Source organism: Cucumis melo, chromosome 8, assembly GCF_025177605.1.
Source record: "Cucumis melo cultivar AY chromosome 8, USDA_Cmelo_AY_1.0, whole genome shotgun sequence".
NCBI lineage: Eukaryota > Viridiplantae > Streptophyta > Magnoliopsida > Cucurbitales > Cucurbitaceae > Cucumis > Cucumis melo.
Genome location: NC_066864.1, coordinates 8548751 through 8569541, shown reverse-complemented (window position 1 = coordinate 8569541; position 20791 = coordinate 8548751). Strand labels below are relative to the sequence as shown.

The 20791-nt window shown below is 32.0% G+C and overlaps 2 protein-coding genes across 2 annotated transcripts; both read right to left on the bottom strand.

Moving 5' to 3' along the window:
• Positions 1–3439: 3439 nt before the first annotated feature.
• Positions 3440–6128, bottom strand: LOC103500861 (homeobox-leucine zipper protein ATHB-22-like). The gene is made up of 3 exons (XM_008464301.3): positions 5749–6128; positions 4539–4855; positions 3440–3960 (listed from the first exon to the last, which is right to left on the bottom strand). The coding sequence occupies exons 1-3, from the start codon at positions 5876–5878 to the stop codon at positions 3736–3738; spliced, it is 672 nt and encodes a 223-aa protein (XP_008462523.1). The 5' UTR covers positions 5879–6128; the 3' UTR covers positions 3440–3735.
• A 4410-nt stretch (positions 6129–10538) lies between these two features.
• On the bottom strand, positions 10539–19701 carry LOC103500862 (pyruvate kinase 2, cytosolic-like). The gene is made up of 16 exons (XM_008464302.3): positions 19339–19701; positions 19102–19198; positions 18906–19003; positions 18660–18815; positions 17921–17998; positions 17694–17825; positions 17489–17569; positions 17302–17373; positions 17092–17181; positions 16271–16415; positions 15911–15999; positions 14456–14551; positions 14264–14331; positions 13996–14095; positions 12868–12927; positions 10539–10959 (listed from the first exon to the last, which is right to left on the bottom strand). Exons 1-16 carry the CDS (start codon positions 19405–19407, stop codon positions 10807–10809), a joined length of 1584 nt encoding a protein of 527 aa, XP_008462524.1. The 5' UTR covers positions 19408–19701; the 3' UTR covers positions 10539–10806.
• Positions 19702–20791: the final 1090 nt, after the last annotated feature.

Here is a 20791-nt window from a genome sequence, read left to right as displayed (position 1 = left end):
ATTACCATGTTCTTGTGAAAAAATTTCAAAAACTATATTAATACGATTGAGCTTCCATTCAAAATGTAGCATCATGAGTTTGAGTTTGGCAAATGAATTTGATAAATAAAGTCAAATTCTTAGAAGCTCGAGAGAACCCATTGTTCTTCCCCAGCTATTCTGTGGCAATCTCACTTAATATATTCGCCATTATCTCTTTCCTTTCGGAGGAGGTGAAGATTGGCAACCAAAAATTTTCTTCTCATCCACACTTCAAAAGTAGTACTTTTTTCTTCGCCTCCCGCGTATTATTTTGAACACCTTTGTCTACAACACATCTTTCTCCATTTTTCATAAGAAAATATCGAATAACGATTTTATGGATAATAATCTTTGGTGTATGTAAGCATTTTTAGAAAATGGTAAATATAATAAAGTTTATCAACGATAGACGTTTTTATCACTATTAGTCTTATATATTTTATCAGTGATAGACCACCAATAATATCACTGATAGACTTTGTTATTTTATATGCTAATATTTTAATTATCATTGCTATACTTTCAGACCTTCTAAAAGATATTTATGTGTTGGACTTTTCTTCGTAAATTCTACTTAATTGTCTAATCATAATTTGCATATAACAATCCTTTTTTTATCTTATGGTCTAGATGCAATTTAAAAGGCATCCAAGTATTGGTTGTTTGACCATAATCTCTCAACTTGTCCTCTCTTGTGTTTAAGTATGCTATGAGCTATGTCAAGGTATATCAGTCACAAATGTCGTTTATCCATTTTTTGGAATCATGATTTTTGTTTTACCTCAATCAATGAAATACATTTAATTCGTTTTGTTGGCCTTTTTATTGCATTTGAATTCAGTACGTAGAAGTTTTACAAAAAAACGAACATAGTTCAACTAACATACGAACGTGTTGACTGCAAGATACGTGGATCGGATGACCCAACCTGGCTACCTCCACTCCTCTTGTACTTTCTTCTCCTTACCCTTCATCTCCTATCTGTCATTTTCAACTTGGGAACTTTCTAGTTCTACATATATGATCATTTATTAAGATCATTCCAATAAGTAAAGGCTGTCCCATAAAATTAAAGCCACTGTTAGCTATATTATTAATGGAAAGTAACATGGCAATGTATGAATAAAGAAAGTTGACATTTTTATTTTTTATTTGACAATGATAATAAAAAGGTTGCACTATTTGTATATCATTGGATGGTAACATAACAATGCCTTTATAATTACGTTTGTACCTTCAAATTTCACGTACTTCCAAAACCATCCTAACAAGTTAAGGTTATCTGTCAAATAAAAGGCCCTTTCTATCGATTATTATTGGAAAGCAACAAAACAATATAATGCTCCCATTAACACCTTTGACTAGATCACATAAAACGTTAAAATAAGCGATGCACTGTAAATTAAAATGTTAAATCCTGAAAAAAAGAAATGTCGAATACTTATAGAAAAAGTCCAAGTTTCTTTGAATTGACTTCAAAAGATGCTTTTCAACGAAATACATTTTTACTTTAACTCACCTGTTAAAATACATTTCGAAATTGCTAATTTTTTTAAAAAATTATTTTGAAAATTAAACACTAAAATATATTCAATGATAGATCTTAATAAACTAAACTAAAAGAAAGAACATGCATAAACCCATTTATTTTATAATATTTAACAAAATTATTGAAAGTGCAAATTATCATAGGTTATATTAGACTATATGCAATATGATTGTTCACCCAAAATCGAGCTCTTCTAATTGCTCTACCACTGTAAGAAAAATATATTGATCAAATAATATATATATATATATATATATTTATGCCGTTAAGATAATTAGTTGAATTTGTTATTTGACACACCCTCACATCGATTAAACAAAAGATTTTATTATACATTTTCATATTTTGTACTTTGTTGCTCCATAGAATGGAAGAAAAGGTTCTCTTTTATTTATCGATGTAACTAACACACCACTAATGAAACTATGTAAATATATGTGTGTCATGTTCTTGTCTTTTTGTTTTGGTCCATTGTTTTTGTAATAACAGTAGCAATTTATACTCATGTTTAAATACATGTTTAATTTAGTCCTAAAGCTTTTTTGGATTGTATTTAAAAAGGTGTCTTAAAATTTAAACAATAATGTCTATCAGGGTATTAAAACTTTTAATATGGTGCCTCTCATTTTGACTTTAATAATGTATAATATCCCTGTGTACCTGCAAGTGTTATGTGTTGTGGTTGTGAATCCAAAATAGAATGATAAAATAAAATGTGGACAGAGAAATTTTTTGAGACTGACAAAGTAAAAGAACAGACATCTTAATTTTCTGTACACATATGCTTATGTCAGTACTACAGTAACATGAAACTATTTTGATCATTCTACTGCTACTATACATATCACATTTATTATTAAGTATTCAATTAGCATTAATGTTTGTTGTGTACCTTTGTTGGTTGGGACAAACAAAATATATAAAGAGAATTAGAAAAAAAAATTGTAAATTAAATATATATACATACCGTACAGTTCAGGTTTTATTTTTTTAAAGCTTACAGTCGTTTAACCTACTGCAACCATGCATTTCTCCTTTCCGTAACTTATTTGGGAAACTTTGGACGTAGGTATAACATGCACCTTACGTATAGGATTCAAAGTTCATATCCGACTCTTCGTTATGGGGCATCACAAATGGTATCAGAGCAAGACTTCTTTTAAGTAAGATACGATTTAAGGACGAACCTAAGCAGAATCTGGTGGGCATATGTATACCCTACGTTTAGGAAGGGTTTATGAATGAACCGAGATTACACATAAATGAGGGAGATTCTAAAAGAATATAAAAGTATGGTTAAGAAGTCTTAAAAGAATTAAATGGTACAATAACCTATATATCAACGTGGTGCACGTTTCTTTTTAGTAGCTCAATCGTAGAAACTCTAAATTAAGTGTGTGTTTTAACTGAGAGCAGTCCTATTTTTTGGTTGATAAAATTTTTTTCTAAAATTAAATTAACCTATACGAAAAAATTGGTATTTGTTTGTAAGGAGATAGTCTTTCTTCTTGGAAGCACTTTTAAGACAAATGGATGGGTGTATCAATTTGTACTCTCCATGACTAAATCTTTAGAGACTCACCACTTCTTTATTTGACACCTAAGAATTCTATATCAACATAGTCTAAGTTAGGAGCATAACCCTAATATCAATTATTGATAATTTATTAAGGACAACAAACCATCCACCTCCTCAATCATATTATCCAAAAGACTTAATACCTAATAGAGATAGTTGTTTGTACTTGTCTAATTTATTTTAAGGCTTTTTTTTTTTTTTTTTTTTTTGCATATAACAGTTTCTTATATATAAATCCATAAATGGTATTTTCAATTGAATAATGTTGTATCTGAAAAAGTTTGTGAATAAAAAAATAAGCCAAATAGAACGATATAGATTTATATATCGACATGCACACATGAAATCAAAAGTTTTTGTTCCTGATCAATAAAAATATCCCAAGAAAGGGGAAGAACACATCCAGTGATTGAGCCTTGGAAGTGAAGTTAATTTTATATGGGTGATCAAGAATATTCAAACACACATAACATCAAACGATATAATGTCTTTTCTAGATCATATCATCATAAGAGAGTAAAAAAGTTGATGCAAATTTCTAAACCCAAACTAATAATTAAAATTAAGTACCCCTCGGGAAGCCTAGCTAAGGATAAGAAGGCAAGTGAGCAGCCTCAGCACCCCACCAGAATGGAGGAGCTGAAGCTGATATTTGGTTGAAATCTTCCACATTGTACATGTAATTGTTACAGCTCAGAATCTCCACCGATGTGCACTCTACCGTCGTCTCCTCCCCGGAGATGTCCGTGTGAGCCATCGACCCTGCATTCCTCGTTGTCTGTTCTCTTAGCATGTTTCTTAATTTCATCACCTGTCCCACCAATCCAAAAGTTAAGTAATAAATTAAAGGAACTTCCCTTTTCTCTGATATCACGTTAAATCAACCATTATTGAAAAAAACCAAACTTTCAAAGGGATGGACTATATATGGCCAGTTAGAGATATGGAAAAGAGTCGAGGCATTGATGTTCACCGCCACACAATAATCTCAATTAAATGTATTAACCCATCCGTATTTTTTTTTAATCAATATTTCTATATGTCATTGAAGGGTATAATATCCTTTCCTTTCTCAAGATGTTTTTTAGGTCATTGTTTAAAAACACCTTACTTTCAAGGCTTTGGAGGGATGTTTTTGCATGATTTTATGTCAAAGGAATATGATTAAGCTACCCTAATGACAATGATTATTTATATATAATTGATGTGCTAATTAATGTCAACTCAATGATATAGTTCACAGAGTCTATTTAGAACAACTTTCTTAAACACTTAAAAACATTATGTTATTTGTTACTTATAAAAAAGTAGTTCCATGCATATCTAAGTCACTTTTACACTCTATTTCTGACAACAACTTAACTATGAAGAGATTAGAGAGAGAAAAACCTCTTGTTGAAGATTGTGTTTTTCTTTAGAGATAGTATCAAATTGTTGTTTGAGAGTATCATAGAGATGCTCAAGTTGCTTGGTCTTCCAACGAGCTCTTCTATTTTGAAACCACACAGCTATTTGCCTTGGTTGAAGTCCAAGTTCCATTGAAAGCTTCATTTTCCTATCAGGATCAAGCTTTACTTCTTCTTGAAAGCTTCTCTCCAATGCCTCCAACTGATCTTGACTCAACCTCTTCTTCTTTTGATGATCCACTCCTCCAGCCATATTTTGCTTGCCTTCCCCGGTCGCTACCCGTGTCGCTGTCTCTATCACTAGTTGGACCGAAGAAGGTTGAGAATATCGATCGGTCTCTTCTTTAATAACCATTTTATTAGTTTAATTGGTTCATTCTTGATTAATTATTAGATTGTTAAGTTAATTATAGACTCTGCCTAGCTCTAGCTATGAGTTTCTTTGGTTTTGTTATCTACCACTCTAACAACATTTTCCCTTTGAAACATAAAAAAGTGAAGATCTTTGTAAATAAATGAAAAAATTAACCAAAAGAGTAAAAACAAATATACTTTCATATTTTTAATTAGGTTTACAGTTCAAATTTTACATAAAAAAAATTATTTCAAAGAAATCGTAAAATCCAAAAGTTATCAAAACAAGGTATTTAAAAACTTAGATTTTTTTTTTTTTTTTTTTTTTTTTTGTTGTTGTTGTTGCAATTTGGTTTAGAATTAAAACATGCTTTTCAAGAATGTAAATAGCATACCACAAATTAGCAAACAAAGCATAAATTCCAAAATTAACAAAAAAAAAAAAAAAAAAAAAAAACCAAAATGGGTATCAAACCAAACCCAAAATTTTCATTTTGAGTTCAATTCGTTGTGATTTAACAATGTATTTAAGAGGGAAAAAAAATGTTACGTTCAAACTCCTACCTCGAATGCTAATACCTCTCCACAATCACCCAATAGATAGAGTAGTGTTGAGAGAGAAAAAGAAAAAGAAAAAGAAGAAGAAGAAGAAACAAACCCAAAACCCTAAAAACCCTAAAACCCTATTTGGCAAAATTTTGACAAATTAGATAGGGTTTATAGAGAGAAGGTTTAGGTTTAATGATCCATCCAAAAGTGGTGTCTAAAAGGAAAAAAAAAACGAACAATATATACATGTAGAACAGTAAAAACTAAGTTTAATTTATGAGTTGGTTTACCAGGAAAGTGATCCAAATTGTAGCTGCAGTTGAAGTTGTAGTTGTAAAGCAATGCAGAGGAAGAAGAGGATTGTGGTAGTTGAGAAACAAAGTTAGAACTAAAACTTATATTTCCATTATTCCATTCCATATGTATTTGGAATATGACTTTCTTTAATTTTTCGCACAACCTCTCTGTTTTGTTCAAACCAAATGGACCACAAACAACATAACAATATCTATCTGTCTGTCTATCTCTCTCTATATAGATATATATAAAGAAAGGCCAAAGCTAAATAGATTATGATTAGTTAGGCGTGGAAGATAACAGTAGAAGCTAAGAAAAAGGCTTCTATTCTGTTGTTTCTTCTTCTTCGTTCCTCTTCTTACAAAAAAGTGAAAAAGAGAAAACAGAGAGAAGAAGAAAGGCGTTAGAAAATTCTTAACTTTTTGGGAAAACGAAAAGGTTTCGAAATTAATTAAGTAAAGGGTGGAAGGCGTGAGAAAGTGATGACAGACATATAATGTCAGTTGAAACAGAGGGCAGAAGAAACAGAGCAAAGCAGAAGAAAGCAACATGAATTATAGGGACCATATCGAAAGAGACCTTTGAAACAAAACCCTTTATTTTCTTTTTCCTTTTTTGTTCAAATTTTTCATGTTTACTAATTACTTCTTCACCCACAGTTAAAAACCTTTCTTTCTCTTTCTCGGACCTTCTATATCAATGAGTTTACAGAACAGAGCATGAAACAGAGCAGAAGCTTCTTGAGAATCCATTTAAAAAAAAAAAGATTATTGTGTGGATTCTGGGTTTTGCTTTTTGATGATGATGATGGTGGTGGTGGTTTAGGTTTAATGAATGGGGGCAGGAGCAGGTGGCTATGAAGGGCTCCAGAATCAGAGTCGTCGGAGAGAAAGTAGACAAAAACAGAGTAGTACACACCATTCCATCACAGTAAGTAGCGTTGTCATTACGTGAATTGGTTAAGGTTGGCAGATTCAAAGCTCTAAAAATGGCGAAAGAGATTGATCATATTATCATCCTCTTTATCTCTCCATTATTTACCACACGTGTCGCCCTTTAATTGCATCCCAAAATTCCAACTCCTACCCGTGTATATATATATATATACAAGGGATAGTTGCAAATGTAACAATTATATTCAAAATTAATAAGTATATTCCAACATTTTAAACAAATTGCAAATATAGCAAAATCTGTCAAAATTTATAATAATAGAAATCTATCACTGATAGATCATATAACAAATGTTAGTCTTAAATCATAAGAAGTCTATCACTGAGATTTTAGTATATTTATAATTTTTTTAAATATTGCTACATGCTTAATAATTATTCTAAAAATTACAACCATATATATAAATTGGTAGAGTTATTATCTTTCTACGTGATTTAAAGAAAAAATGCACAGATGAGAGGCAATAATCGATAATAAAAAGATCTAAACTTATTTAGAAATGAATGCTTGTTTTACGTTTACTACTTATGATTTTTTTTTCAAAAGCATTCAACTCAACATTTTTTCAATATTTATATATAAATTGAGGCATTTAGATATAGGATGTGATTGCTTTATTTCTTGGGTGATAATGGAAGGTTTATAATTTGGAAAAAGAAAAAAAAAATTGAATGATCATAATTTGGAGAAAAAATCTAAAAAATAAACGATAAAGTTTGGATGAAACTGACAAATAGAATAACTACTAAACTATCGATTATTAAAAATTAAATAACTTTTTTTATAAATATTGAGGCTTGAATCCCTAAACTTATACTAAATCGGTCTATGAATGTTATTAAAGAATTAAAGAAAATTATATTAGATGACAAAAAAATAAAAAAACAAATTATGATACTTTTTTTACATATTACAAATATGACAATTAAACAGATATATTAGAAACTATTAAAGGACTATGAAAAGGTTATTCATTTTTACATTTGCTATTTTTACAATTTAAAAATACAATAACATAGATCCTATTATTATTTTTCTTATGTGTTTTTTTTTTTTTTTTTACTAACACCAACAAAATCAAAGACTATCATTAAGCCATTAAAAGAAACGGAGAGAAAACTGTTTTTTTTTTTTTTTTTTTTATGTGAATAGCCACCAAAGCACCACTCTATTTAATTCGTAAAAGACACAAACATCAACTTTTTCTTTGTTTTAATTTGTTTCTTTCCACAACTTTTTCACTATCGATTTCTTTTTTAGAAGAAATAATAATAATGATAATGTTGACTACTATCTCAACCATTCCATTCATTTAGATATAAGATAAAAATTAATAATTTACCGCTAATAATAATGATAATAATTTTTAATCAGGGTAATTCTAATGGACAGTAAGTTTTAGAATAATTATTAAGTATGTATCAATATTTTTAAAAAATTGCAAATATATCAAAGTCTATCAGTAATAGACTTCTATCATTGATAGACTCTTATAGTTTATCGATGATAAACCAATATTTGCTAGACTTCTATCATTAATAGATTTTGATAGATTTTGTTGTATTTGCAATTCTTTTAAAATGTTGCTATATATTTAATTATTTTGAATATAATTGCTAACTTTGAAACTATCCATATTTTTGTCAATATCTAATATCAATAGAATTTATAAGTTTATTACAATTTGTAAATATTTTTAACCGTTTCGGAACATAAAGGTAAGATTCAGTTTCTTTTTTAAAATAAAATGGAATTATGAATGAAACAATTTGCTCTCTCTTTTTCAGAAGTAATAAATGAAGTTCTCAAGTATTGTTTCTATTCTTTTAACATGTGATATTTTACAATGGTATCAAAGCAGGAGTTAGAAAAGATCAAATGAGTTTTTAATATCAACGTTAAACCTTCTAATTTACAAATAAATCAAAATGTCAAATGAATATTTAAATTCTTGCACATAGGGCATTATTAGTTGAAGTCTAGAATCTTTTACTTTCACTAATTAAATATTGTAAAAGATTAGATCTTTTTAACTGGGGAGAGAACATTTTGGAGCAATAAAAATTTAACTTAAAAGTTTAGAAACTATGTATATATGAAATGTCCTTTTAGTTTGAGAAGGATGAATAACTTACATAAGCCAATTGAGCTATAGGTTGATTAGGATTTGAGGTTCAATTTGAAATATTTTTAATCTGTCATTAATTTGAGGTAGTGCACTGTTTAGATGTATACAATGTATACCTATCTTTATGTATTATGTCTCATTGCTTCTTATTTTGTCGTCAATTTCTAGTTTCTTTAGGGATCATTTGGTTCAAAGGTTATTACTATTGAGTTGGATTATAATAACCTAACCATTGTTCAAGGGAAATGTTATCATAACCTTGTTTTTGGGTTTATCATAGCCTCTCTTCCCCCTCTCTCCTTCTTCTTAAACCTTTTTCAACTCCCTATAACCTTATCTCTTCAACTCCCCCATAAAACTACATTCTTAAATTCTCCCTCCAAACACATCTATAATAAAACTATCTTTTTAAACTCTTCCCCAAAGCACGTATCAAAATACTAACTCTCCATAACTCAACCCTTCCACCAAATGTCTCTAGATTTTGTATGTACTTTTTCTTTTTGTATCCGAAGTTTTTTTCATTAAGTATATGTTTTATTCACCATTTTTCAGATTTCTTTTTTCGATTTAGTTGATGTTAAATAAACATTACAATTTCACGTCTTTAATATATAATATTAAAATTAATCATTTATCACATACTAGTAAGTGCAATGTTAAGTTTATCATAAGTAAATAACAAAACTAAAAAAATATATACACAAAGCCAAACAAAAGAAAGATTCAACGGATAGATATACGTAGTTCGCTAAATGTGTTAGCTACATTTCCTAGAAAAAAAGAGCAATTTTGTTGGAGAAATGTTACGAACAATGAATCCTAAAAGTCATAATCATAAATAATTAAATATGTTAAATATGAGTTTTAAGTAAATTTCAAGATTGTTGCTCTTGAACTTCGTATTTGGTCATTCAATGCGTCATATAACAAATTCATAGCATTTTACAAACATAAAAGATTCATTTGAAACTTTATGAACAATAGATAAACAGTAAGCCAAACATTAGGATCTAAATGAAAACACATTTTAAGCAAGAACTTGTTACATTTCTAAAAGAAAAGTAGGAGAACCAACCAAAACTTGGTTGAGTAAAAAGGAAATTCTGCTTAGAAAAGAGAGTTGCATTAGATTAGGAATAAGAGTAGAGTGTGAGAGTGGTCCATTTATAAAGCACAGAGAACCTATAATCCAGAAGATCATACGTAAAAACTAAAAAGCAAGTTAAAACTCAAACCAAAGAAGGAAAAGAGCTCAAAAAAATGGAATTGAACACTGGATGGTGCAAGAATTTAGAAAATTTCTGAGAGATTGAGAGATTAGACCACCAAGAACAGAACCATGGTGGGGTGTCCTGTGCACAGGCGGCGCCATAGGTGGACCAAATCTATACAACTCCACAAAGCAAACTGCAGGAGCAACATCTCACCTGGCCCACCACTCTACTTGGCTACTCCTACTCTCACATGCCTTCATTGGAAACCCAAAAGACCAAAGACAAATTTATGAACTTCCTTAAAATAATGATTCCATCGACGCGTGTTGTACGTCGAACCATCGATCGAGCACCAAGAGATGATAAAAAAAACTAGAAACAGGGAATGTAATATGCGTCATTGAAGTACCATACTTATTAGTGGTTTAATAGCTACTACCCAGCAAGTCAGAAGGAAATTCTAAAATCTCAGTCAAGAAATCAATGATGATCAAGTAGTTTGTTGAATAACTTCAATCATCCATGGAGGTTTTACATAAATATCATATGGCTTCTAAGAAAGACAAAAATGATCCATCAAGAGTCAGTTTACACAGATAATTACTCACCAGGCTACAATTAATTCTCCAAACTCTATGTTTGTATATATGCAATAGGTGATGACAGCAATTGGAGGACCAGAAGCTCTTCAAAAATTTTGAGGGGAGGTGGTGGGATGGTGGTCCCAAGGTTCAAGAGGTGAAGATGGCATTTTAATCTTCAAGCTCGATAATCTTTACTACTGATGCATCCCCAACTTTCTGGCAAACCACTACACGGTCATGTGCCTTAATGATTCCTGCTGACTTTCCATGATCTAGAGCAGCCTTCAGAACAGACTCATTCGTTGCATTGTTAGAGTCCGCCTAGAAAGCAAGAAAATTATTAATTTACTAATATAATAGTACGATCATCTGATCAAAATGGTGGCACAACTTGTTATCCAAGAAGTTCAACATTGTTTCACTCTTTTGTTCAAATATACAAGAAAACAGTATACAATAAAATGATTGTGAAATTCGTAATAATGGTAATTATGTTGCATACTCGGCAAAATATATGTACAACATGTACAAAAACCATGGCCGGTATTCACAAAGGCTGGCACACAGTGGCCAGTAACTCTACCACACCAGCCGTATGGCACACAGTGCAGGGTCAAAGCAATCACAGAATAAAATGTACAAAAACGAGCCTTTGTCATTCCGTTGCTTCCATGGCAGTTGGAGAAACAAAGTTTGTTGCTAAGGGTTGACTACGAGGAAACCTATGAAAAAGTTAATTGATCTTTTCTAGAAGCAAGGATTGGTGGCTGCATTTCATCAGCAAACTTCTCTATAATTGTGAATAAAAGAACCAAGGGGGAAAAACTTGCCTAAAAGGGGTTTGAGACAACGGGACTCCCTCTCCCCCTACCTTTTGAAACTTATGGACCTTAGGAGGGAAACAAGAAGAGAGGCTCTCTGGAAGAAGGTGATTTCTAGTGTATATGGGGTTGAACCCTTCAGGTAGATCGCTTCTAAACCAATGGGTAGGGTATTGGAAGGCCTTCATTCAATATAACCAAGAATACATCCTTCTTCCTTGAACTTTTGATGTTCAAAGTAGATGGGGAAAGAATCGATTATGGAAAGATAGATGGGTGGGAGACGATACTTTAGAATGTGCCTTCCCTGATCACTTTTGTTACCACCAAAAGCAATGCAACCATTGCAGATTGCTGAAATGAAAATTAAAAAAGCTAGGGTTGGGTTTTAGAAGAAGGTTTTTCGACACAAAAGTCAATAGCAAACCGCTTCATTAATCAGACTTGGTGCAGCTTGGATCAAGGAAAGATAGTATGCTGTGGACTCTTGACCTCTTCGGTAAATTCACCTCCAAGTCTGCCCTTCTGTAGCTCACAGAGTGTATGCCCTCTTTTAGAACCCCTTTTTTCAACTCTATTTGAAAATTCAATATTCCTAGAAAGGTGAAAGTTTTCTTTTGGCCCTTAGCTGGTCAAAGAGGCATTAATACTCAAGATAGAATGCAAAGAAAGATGCAGAGGGCGGGTGAGGTTTCAGTCATTTTACTGCCTAAGTTTCAACAATGAAGAATCTTTGGATCATATTTCATACAGGCAGTTTTCTTTGAAAAGCTAGGCTTTTCTCCTGAAGTTGGGCTCCCTGACTTTTCGCCCTCAGCATTTAGATGATTGGCTGGAGGTTCTTAACGGGGAATAATTTAAAAGCTTAGCCAAGTTGTTATGGGGTTATACAGTCCATGCACTATAGAGGGGATGTTGGTGGGAGAGAAATTTCAAGACTTTTGAAGATAGCTTTGTAATAACGTACAGCTTCCTACTTCTTGGTGGTGTTATAGAAGCACCAAATTTATGTCATTATTCCCTCGCAATAACTCTTCTAGATTGGAAGGTTTTCTTGTGATTAGTTCATTCTGGAGGGGCTTATCTCTTTCCCTGCCCCTAGGTTGTCCTTTTGTTTCTTTCTCCATGTATATATCCAGGTTTCTTTAAAAGAATAATAATAATAAGATTAAAAAAAAAAAAAAAAAAAAAAAAACATATACAAAACCCTGAAGGGCTATAAACCACCACAACTAAACATTATATACCGCAAATACAACTAATTTTAGGAGAAAACATCCCCCATAAACCATCAAAAAAGAGATTCATCAACTTTGGAATCAGCCATGTAAAACCAACCTGAAATCAATAAATTAGATATAATAAAGCAATTTACATAATTCAACGATTGTACAGAATGAGAACATACTAGGTGTTGAGGATCAGCAAGCACAGGAAAAAGACCTCTGATAATTAATGATTGTCGAGCCTGAAATTGAAGAGTCAGTTTCTGCTTTCAGCACTTGGTTAATAATAATTAAAAAAATCATAATCACTATCAAGAAGAGTCCCTTCAACACGATAGAGCAAATAGTTGCTGAGATTTGGGCAATTGAACCAAGTTTAACCTTAGAACTTTCAATTTCATTCGTTTAATCTTTGAACTAAAATAGGTAATGCAATTAAAACTCCATACATAACATAAATAAGTTGTACAATTAATACCCTCAATTAGTAAAGATTCTACTTTTTGTAAGATGACAATGGCTGTCGGTGTTCTAGTTCCTGTTTTCTTTTTTGATAACAATGTGGGGTAAGGTGACCTCAGACCTTGAGGTTGATAATTCAAGTTCAAGTCAATTGAGTTATGTTCATATTGGCTCCTCCTATAGTTGAATGAAATTGTTTCTGAAGGTGTCGATAAATTTTGTTTTGAGGTATTAATGGCAATTGGTAAATATGCTGAATTGGAAGTTCAAGTTTAAATCGACACACCCACCTATGTTTAGAAGTAAAAGTTGAATTTTTCCCCTAGAAGAATTGTAGTTAGAATTTGGAAGGCCTACCGAAAGATAGGCATAGAAAATCCATCTAACACTTGAAAGATAACAGATAACATTTAAAAATATTAAGGCAACACAAAGCACGAGGAGTAACAGTTGTACATTAATCGACCATGATAAGAATGAGAGAAAATTTCTTAAAAGGGAAGGCTGATTCTAGAAAAACTTTAGAATGCTTGATTGTTAGGAATTTAGGTATTTGTGTAGAGGGGTAAAATAGAAACCTTCTTTGGTACACCAACAAAAGCAGCATAAATTTTAATTTTTACCCATAAAGTGCTTGCGTATTTACTAACTACTTTGTTTAAGAACACACGCACGCATGCAAAAAGAAGGAAAAAAAATAAAAGAAAAGCATATAGGAAATTTTGAGCCAAAATTATTCATTTATTTTTGCAGTAGTACTCATCAAAAACGTAGTTCACAGTAGCACTCTCTTTGCATGAAAATTAAGTTCTTAAAAGATAGTAACAGTAGCAGAGCAATAGGCATACCTCAAATGCCCCACTCAGACTCCACCTTAGTTGATCTGTCTTCAACCTTGGAACGACAACAGATATAACTGGCATTGTTGGCCTATACTTTGCAATTAATCTGCACATTAAGACAAAAATGTATGAAACTGACATATTAATGGGAGATTTTCCTTTCTACATATAACAAAAAAAAAAAGCTATGGTATTAGCTCAAAATTCAAAAGCAAATAGCAGGACTAATGAATTCAACAATCTCAGATTTAGAAGCATCTGTACATGAACACACCTAGCAGCCCTTCCAGACGAAGTAAAGCATATAATCACAGAAGCCTTCACTTTAATGGCTGCCCTAACCTAAACAAAAAAGGTAAGATTACCAATTAAGGAACCCACTTTTAAACTTCAGCAAAAATGGACAAGAGAGAGAATATAACAGAAAATTGTAATGAAAAATTAGAGCTGGAATAGAAAGCAACACCGCTGAGGAGGCAATAGATTCCAAATGTGACATTGGCTCCCCAATGTGTTTGACTGCCTTCTTGAAATACAAATCTTGATTGAAAACCTTCTCTGACTGCATTGTTAAAAAAGAAAGGAAAAAGAATAGAGTTTATGCAAAAGGTTCCAATTTCACGATATGAAAACAATACATTTTAACTGCAACCTCTAATCACTTAATAACCAAATATCTGATTGCTGAGAGCAGTTAAAAGGGATATTTGAAGCAAAGATGAAAGATACTGGAAATAATTATGTTCTTCTTTCATTTTCAGTTTAGCCAAAAAATGTTTAGGGAAGCGCTTTTTTCAAGGGCTGCGAGTGAACTAGGGTTTACATTGGTGCACTGTTGACCATTTAGAATGCATTCGTAGATCAGCCAGAAAGGCATAAACAAAATGATAACAATGTAAGTGCTCTAGCTTCAGCTTTTGTCATTACCCTAAACAGTGAAAAGTTATCATAATGTAAAGTGGTCTAGCCTCAGCTTTTGTTGTTACCATACCACCCAGTGGTATGTGAATGGTTGATCAGTAGGCTGGGCAAGTAGCCTTTATTGTACATGTTCCTTTGAAAATGAATTCATGGTTCTTGGGTAGGTTAGCTTTCTTCAGATTTACTCTCCTTGAAACTACAGAACTGAGTAGCTTACGGTTTTCATTTTATCATTTGGGTCGAGTGTTGAGATTTTACAGCAATTATTTGTTTTTATGTTTGGGATCTTTATATTCCTCGATTGGATGTGTTTCGTAACTTCCTTAGTTCCTTAGTAATATTTTCATTTGATTAATAAAAACTTTCTGTTTCGAAGTTAAAAGAATAAAGGTAATAACGTGACAAATATGGATAGAGAGAAATGCAAGAGCTCCTATTAAAAGAAGGGGATGGCGAGAAACTCTGGCCTCTGTCAAGGTTCCACCTTCAGTTGGGTGAACTTTTTCTAACTCACGAGCCCCTTAGTGCACGAGATTTTAGAATGTTTCCAACTTTTTACTTCAAATAGTATCAAAGAAATTTTTAGTTTTTTTTGTGAGGGAGAAACTTACCTAAAGAGACTCAACAGAGTAACAAGAGAATGCAGCACTAAATGGTGGTTATAAGGGAAAGCATGCAGCATTTTCTTTGGCCATAAACAGCCTCCACTTTTAGAGATATTCCTTTGTTTTACTTATAACTTTATCCTTTCCTGGCAAGAGTTCGTGTTTTCTTTCATGTATGGTTTTCCTTCTATTTCGCCTTAGTGGGCCTTTTCTAGTCCTTTAACTGCACTCATGACCTCACGTTAAATGTTCGTTTTCTCCAAACGAAAATTGTACCTTCATTAATTCATTAATGGAAAAGTAATGAAGGAAGGAATGAAGGAACGAACACACCTTATACAACATAAAGCTTAGGTTTAAAAACTGTGTTTCTATCTCATACACACACAAATTACCTCGGCACATATTCTACTAACGGTTGAAACGGTTTCTACTGGATATAATCCACGCAATGTCTCAGCCCCAAGAAGAATTGCATCACTTCCTGCACACTCATGAGAAGACAGGTTATAAAAAACGTCATACAATCATACCCCTAGTCAGGAATAGAACTAAGAACCCTGATTTACACTAAATATAATGATACAATTGAACGTAAAACAGATAAATTTAAAAAGTTCAACCCAATGTTCAGCATCCGTTATTATGAGATCAGTGGCTTTAGAAGGTAGAGAGGGATTTTAAAGAACCATGACTTAAAAAATCATTCTTCTTCGGTCTTTAAGCAATAGAGATTTAAAAATTGAATAACTCACCATCAAGTACAGCATTGGCAACATCAGTAGCTTCTGCACGTGTAGGTCTCAAGTTGTTAGTCATGCTGTCTACCACACGAGTTAAAACAGCAGGCTTCCCAGCCATATTACATCTATAAAGGGCAGTTTTCTGAAACAAAAACACCTGTAACAATGTAGAAAACAGAAATAATCAATCCTAAGGTAACCATGGTTGACCAACAATAGCACTACCAATCAGTGATAGACTATAGGTATTAATAATCACTGAGCCCAAGAGATATTATCATAAAAATACCCATAATTAAATATCTCTTACACCCTCAATGTTCACTCAACAGTGTATAAACTCAACTCTTAGTGGACCATCAAATTCAAACTAGCTTACAGAAAATTAGACTAGAATTTTGTGGTACTTTCCTTATTACAAATTGTAAGCATCTTTTTGTATTTCCTATAGATGGGACTCTTTTGTATATTTTTTAATACTGTACTCAAACAACGAAATAGTGTCGTTAAAAGAAACAATTGGGGACCGGGTGGTGGTTATACATATAAATATATACATATATACATACAGACATACAGACAAACATACATATATATGTATACTTTTGTTAAGAAAAAAAATAAAAGAATATTCTCAGTAAACAAATAAAGAAAGATACCAATTTAATGCTCCAAAATACACCCCCACTCCCACAAAGAGAGGAGGGGAGAAAGAAAGTAAGACACTGTGACTGCCCACAAGAAAACAAAGTACGAGAATAGATATACTCTTTTCATTTTAACACGGTTCCAAAAAAAAAAACATTGCATTGAATAAACACATAGAAACTAACCTTCTCTGGTGGAAGATCTAACCCCAAATTGCCACGAGCAAGAATAATACCATCTGCTTCTTGTAGTATTTCATCAAAATTGGTCAATCCCTAGGAAAGGAACAAAAAAGTATGCATGCATTTAAATTACCACCATGGTACGTTGATATATTAACAAAACAATCTTTCAACTAAAGAATATGAGTCAAAAGTGAGCTAACAATGACTTACCTCTACACTTTCAATCTTTGCGAATATTTGAGTTTGGTTAAGGTCGCCTAGCTTAGAAAGAAATTGTCGAGCCTACATAAAAATTTAATTTAGCAATCAATATCCTCTATTGTAATAATCAACATAGTCAAATCACCCACGGTCAATCATTTGTTTAAAGTGAAGACTCAATGCAAGGAAATAATACTTGTCGAACATCTTCCGCATGTCTAGCATGTGACAGAGAGAGGAAGTCAATCTTGTTTTTTACTCCCCACGTAGCTATGATCTAAAGTCACCAGTCAACATCAAAAAATACTATGAGCTACCAATCATATTGAGGTTGTATAAGCTAATTGCAAGCAATCAGAGAGCCTTAACAGGCATAACAGACAGGAAACCGAAGAATTAACCTCTTTGTCTTTCTCAGTAAGTGTTGGAAGATCAATGTGAATTTCAGCAGCATGCAAAGTGTACATTGTACCAACCAACGTGGCAGAGTTTTTTACCACACAAACAACATCATCTCCTTTCACTTCAGAAACCTGATAAATCCCCAACAGACATAGCATAACATCATTTACCATGATTCCTTACAGTGAAAAAAAAAATGACGAACACTAACAATATGCTCCATTACCTCCAACCAGACAGATGTTGTTTCACTTCCAGTAAAGAGGTACTGACCAAGAAAAAGGGTGTCTCCTTTCTTAACAACCTATATAAGAAAATTTCAAGTTTAGTAATGGGAAGGAGATTACTGTATAATCAATGCAGTGAAGGAAAGAACGCCTATATTTTATAAAGTTTGACTTTGCAAAATATCTTATTTGCATAAACTAAAGAATATTAAAACCTCAACCTCTTATCAATTTTTAATGAAAAACTCATTTGTCTTCATACGATGCAATTAACAATGCGGATCTCATGCATCAATGAAATGAACTACCACCTCTACACGATAATTTCTTATTACAAGTCTATTTTTCAATAAGCACCAAATTGAAATCCCTTAATATATAAGGGAACTTGATGTCAGCTGCTTATTTTACTGAGAGAAAATTGCATCAGGCAACAGACACGATGTAGACAAGTAATTAGATAATTAGTATAGTCGGTTAACATTAGTTTAGTTGATGATTTTAGATTAAATAATGGTTTGGATTTATTTAGCTATTTGTTCTATTGTCTTGTATAACAACAAATAGCCACTTCTAGAAATACACGAGGGGCTTTTGAATATCAATTTAAAATAGAACTTTAATTCATAGAAAGTTTTTCCTGAACTTCAGGGCTACAGATTTTCCTTGTTTGGCTGTGGATTTGGCCTAATCTAAAATGTTCCACAAGTAGTATGAAGTTTTATAGTATTTACCAACCTTTGAAAGTCCATCATAATTTATAGGTAGCAGCTCCGAAGATGCCTCTAGTTCTTGATTGGGTGTTAGAATAACAAACCCATCTTCCTGAAGAGAGATAGATTTCTCACTTCTATTTACAACCAACACCTCAGGACCCGCTGTATCCAGCATAACCTGAAAAAAGCAGAGGCCAAGTTACTAAAAAATGGTAGGAAAGTTCAAATGATAAAATATACACTCAAAACATATTAAAAACGAACATACAGCACAAAGTTTCTTGGTGCTTTTAACAGCAATCTTCAAATTTTCCAAAGTCTCTTGATGGTAATCCGGACTACCCCATGAAAAGTCGAACCGAGCAACTAGCAGCCACCAAAGAAAGAATATAATAACAAAAGTTCCCTACTTTAACATTACCCACTAGAAACAAAAGGAAAGTTGGTAAGGAAACGAACCATACCCGACATTCCAGCCGTCAAACAAGCAGAAATAACTTGTACAGATCGAGAGTTAGGACCCAGAGTACCAACAATCTTAGTCATCGTAGGAAAGAAGCTCTGTAAAACAAGAGGGCAACAAACAACAAAACATCAAGGGGCCTCAAATACAAGAAAAAAATGCAATCTATGTACACTTGTAATAAAATGCAGCAATTCAAAGAGGGAAGTAAAATCAAAACCGGAAAGGCAAGACTTACAGCCTTGGAAGGCTCCAAAATGGAAGCCATCCGAATGGGCTCCTCAAGAAGCAAGTGATTGGAATGCATTTTGGTGAAAATGGGAATGTGGGTTCAGTTGGAAAGAGAAGAATCCTTGGAAAAAAGAAATCCTTTTTTGGGGGGGGTTTAAGTAAAGAAGAGCAAAACAAGGTTCTGCAAAACAAAACCAGAAGAAGATGAATCAATAGATTCAATACATTCGAGTCTTCCACTTCCCAAAACTGATGACTTCTTCTGTCTTTTGATGCGCTGTAATATAATATAATACATTTCAATCAAATCAAATCAATTATTATAGTTTCTGTTTGACAATTTTCTTTCTTTATTTTTTTTTTCTTTTTAAGAATTAAATTGAATGAGATGTGTTGTTGTATAGAATTTATATAGTTCTATGATTGCCTTAGCGTTAAGACATTGAAAAATAGCTCCCACCATACATTAAATTTGTTCAACAACTAAAACTTGCTATTCAATTTCTTTCTTCTTTTTCCTCTTTTTCTTTTTTGGATTTCATTTATTGAGAGATTCAAAACTCATCCAATCCATTTTATTTTGTGACATGTATTCCATTTCATTTGTTATTTTATATTTTTCAAATCGGCAATAGTAATTTTTTTCAAAATATTTTAAAAATATAGCAAAATAAACCAATTTATTTACTCATACACCATCAAACATAATTAACTTTTATTTGAAGGTATCTTATTTTCAAACAATATATTTTCCAACCTTTTATTCTTAATCATTTACAAGATCTTAATTTAAATTATTTTAAATGATAATTTAGATAAATTTATAAATATAGCAAAATTTTAAATTTTATTAATGACAGATACTAGTAAACTTCTATCAATATGTATCTAGTGTCCACCAAATCTACTCGTGGATGATTTATAAAATTTAACTATAATTTCTAAATATTTAAATTTATTATATGATGTTGGACGTAATTTATAAGTTTAAGAGTATAGTTTAATTGTATTTTTTAATAAAGTTTAGAGTTGATATAATTTAACCACAAATACTAAAAAGTAAAGATAAGTTCAACGATAATTTTATCTTTCGTCTCAATAGATCGAAAATCAAATCCTCACTTTTATCGTCGTGGTAAAAAAATAAAAGGCAGTAAATAAATAAAAATTTTAACCTCCTATTCCATTACCATTACCCATCTTTGACTTTTGTAATATTACTGCTCCCTTTTATTTTCTCTATTGGAGTCCATTGTTTTACTAAAAACCACCAAGACAAACAAACAAAAAAGAAAAGGTATATACATATATATAGAAACGTCACAAAAGCATATTGATTTAAAAAGGAAGCTGCCGAAAGGACCTTGGAAATTTAATTTGCCTATACTTACTTTGAAAAATTAATTTGTACCGAAATTTGTTCACAATGATATAAACGATACCACTTCAATTAATAAAAT